This window comes from Myotis davidii, unplaced genomic scaffold (genome assembly GCF_000327345.1).
Source record: "Myotis davidii unplaced genomic scaffold, ASM32734v1 scaffold685, whole genome shotgun sequence".
Taxonomy (NCBI): domain Eukaryota; kingdom Metazoa; phylum Chordata; class Mammalia; order Chiroptera; family Vespertilionidae; genus Myotis; species Myotis davidii.
Window position 1 is genome coordinate 1,030,002 of NW_006295823.1, and position 1,619 is coordinate 1,031,620.

General features: G+C 60.9%; 1 protein-coding gene across 1 annotated transcript in view; it reads right to left on the reverse strand.

The window, feature by feature from the left end:
• KIF14 (kinesin family member 14) overlaps positions 1-1,619 on the reverse strand; it is a 30,227-nt gene that overhangs the window by 1,734 nt on the left and 26,874 nt on the right. Inside the window, exons 22-23 of the mRNA XM_015568445.1 lie at positions 1,123-1,197; positions 327-465 (exon numbers count right to left, since the gene is read on the reverse strand). Coding sequence (XP_015423931.1) covers positions 327-465; positions 1,123-1,197 — 214 coding nt within the window. The remainder of the gene's footprint in view (positions 1-326; positions 466-1,122; positions 1,198-1,619) is intronic.

The window sequence follows — 1,619 nt, forward strand, 5'->3', positions numbered from 1 at the left end:
TCGTTGCTCTGCTGCTCCTGCACACGCATGCCCGAGGATGGAGCCCACAACCCAGGCACGTGCCCTTGACCAGAATCGAACCCGGGACCCTTCAGTCCGAAGGCCGACGCTCTATCCACTGAGCACACCAGCCGCCTAGGGCAGGTGGGGTGGTTGTAAGGACTGAGCTCTCCAGGCGGAAGCACTTCTATGTTAAGTGGGGATCAGTCACAGGGCTCCCATGTCGGTGACTGATAATGTCGGGAGGTGTGGTTAATAAGTTAGATGAGGAGTGAAGAGGTGCCGCCGCCCCTTTAACTACGAGATCCTCCCGCCGGAGCACATACCTCTCAGGGCAGAAACGACCGCTCCAATGGTTTGCTCCAAGCAGCGCGTTAAATCCAGCATTTCCGGGGCGCGACCTGCCATCTCCCTCAGGGCTCCGCCTCCGGAAGGTTCTCCCTGCGCTGGCGGGTGGGAGCTTTTCTGTGGGAGTGAAGGCCGCGTTGGTGAGAGCAGGGACGAGCCCCATCTCCTCTCCTCCCCCCTAGCAAGAACGGGTGCCGTTCCCAGAGGAGGAAGAATTCTCATCTCATTTTAAACCCAATTCCCATCGCCCTGTTACAGGAAAACGGAATAAAACAACAGAACCACCGCCACCCATCGTCACAAAAGGTAAATGTATAAGATTGTTAAGAGTTTAATTTTATTTTATTTAAATAAAAAAAATGTCAAGCGACAAACACGTCTCTCTCTTCACACTGATTGTACGTATACCTGGTTTATACTCTCCATTCCCCTGTGGGTGAACATGCCTAGTTTATATATTTCTGCTCACGCCTGACACGGGAGTGACATACTCTGCCCGGCTCCCCTGTGCCTTCGCCTCCGCGCACACGGATCGGGAAACGCAGGGTTACAGCCTGTAGCGACTCTCCCAGCAAAGCTGAGCCCGGGGCGCCCGGACACAGAGCTCGCGACTGCGGGCCCCTGTCCACGCCCCGCTCACCCGCCAACACACCGGGCAACGCGCCAGCGTGGGGCCACCCGGCGAAGGGTCGGGACTGAAATCGGTGAGACTGACGGGAACCGAGGGGACAACACACACGACAGTGACACAGAGACGCCCGGAGCCTGGCTTACGGTTCTCCACTCGGCGAAGATGGTCTCCAGGCACCCGATCAGCGCCTCGGCCTTCGCGTGCAGCTGCTGGGCCGCCTGGAGGGAGAGGTCAGGCTGTTACACACGCGATTCCCCAGAAGCAGGACCCTGAGGACCCCCGGGACCGGGCGGGAGAGGCGGCCCGGCCGGGAGGTCGGAGACCAGCCCCGTTCCCGGGACGACAGTTCAGGGGGGCGAGCAGCAGGAGCCCCGGGCCCCTGACCGGCTCAGAGCGGGAGGCGGAGATGGTCTGACAAGCGTTAGGACGAGATCCCAGGGCAGACGCGTCTCTGGAACTCAGTCGGGACCGGACCTTCCCTCTCCCGAACCCTCCGTTCCCCGTCGTGACCTCAGCAAGGAAACCGGTGCAGAAACCATCACCCACGAAACCCGCGGAGGTGACGTGCTGGGCGCGGGCCCCGAGCGGACGGGACAGACCACCCGGCTCGGGCGCTGGACAGGACCAGCTGAGGGACCCC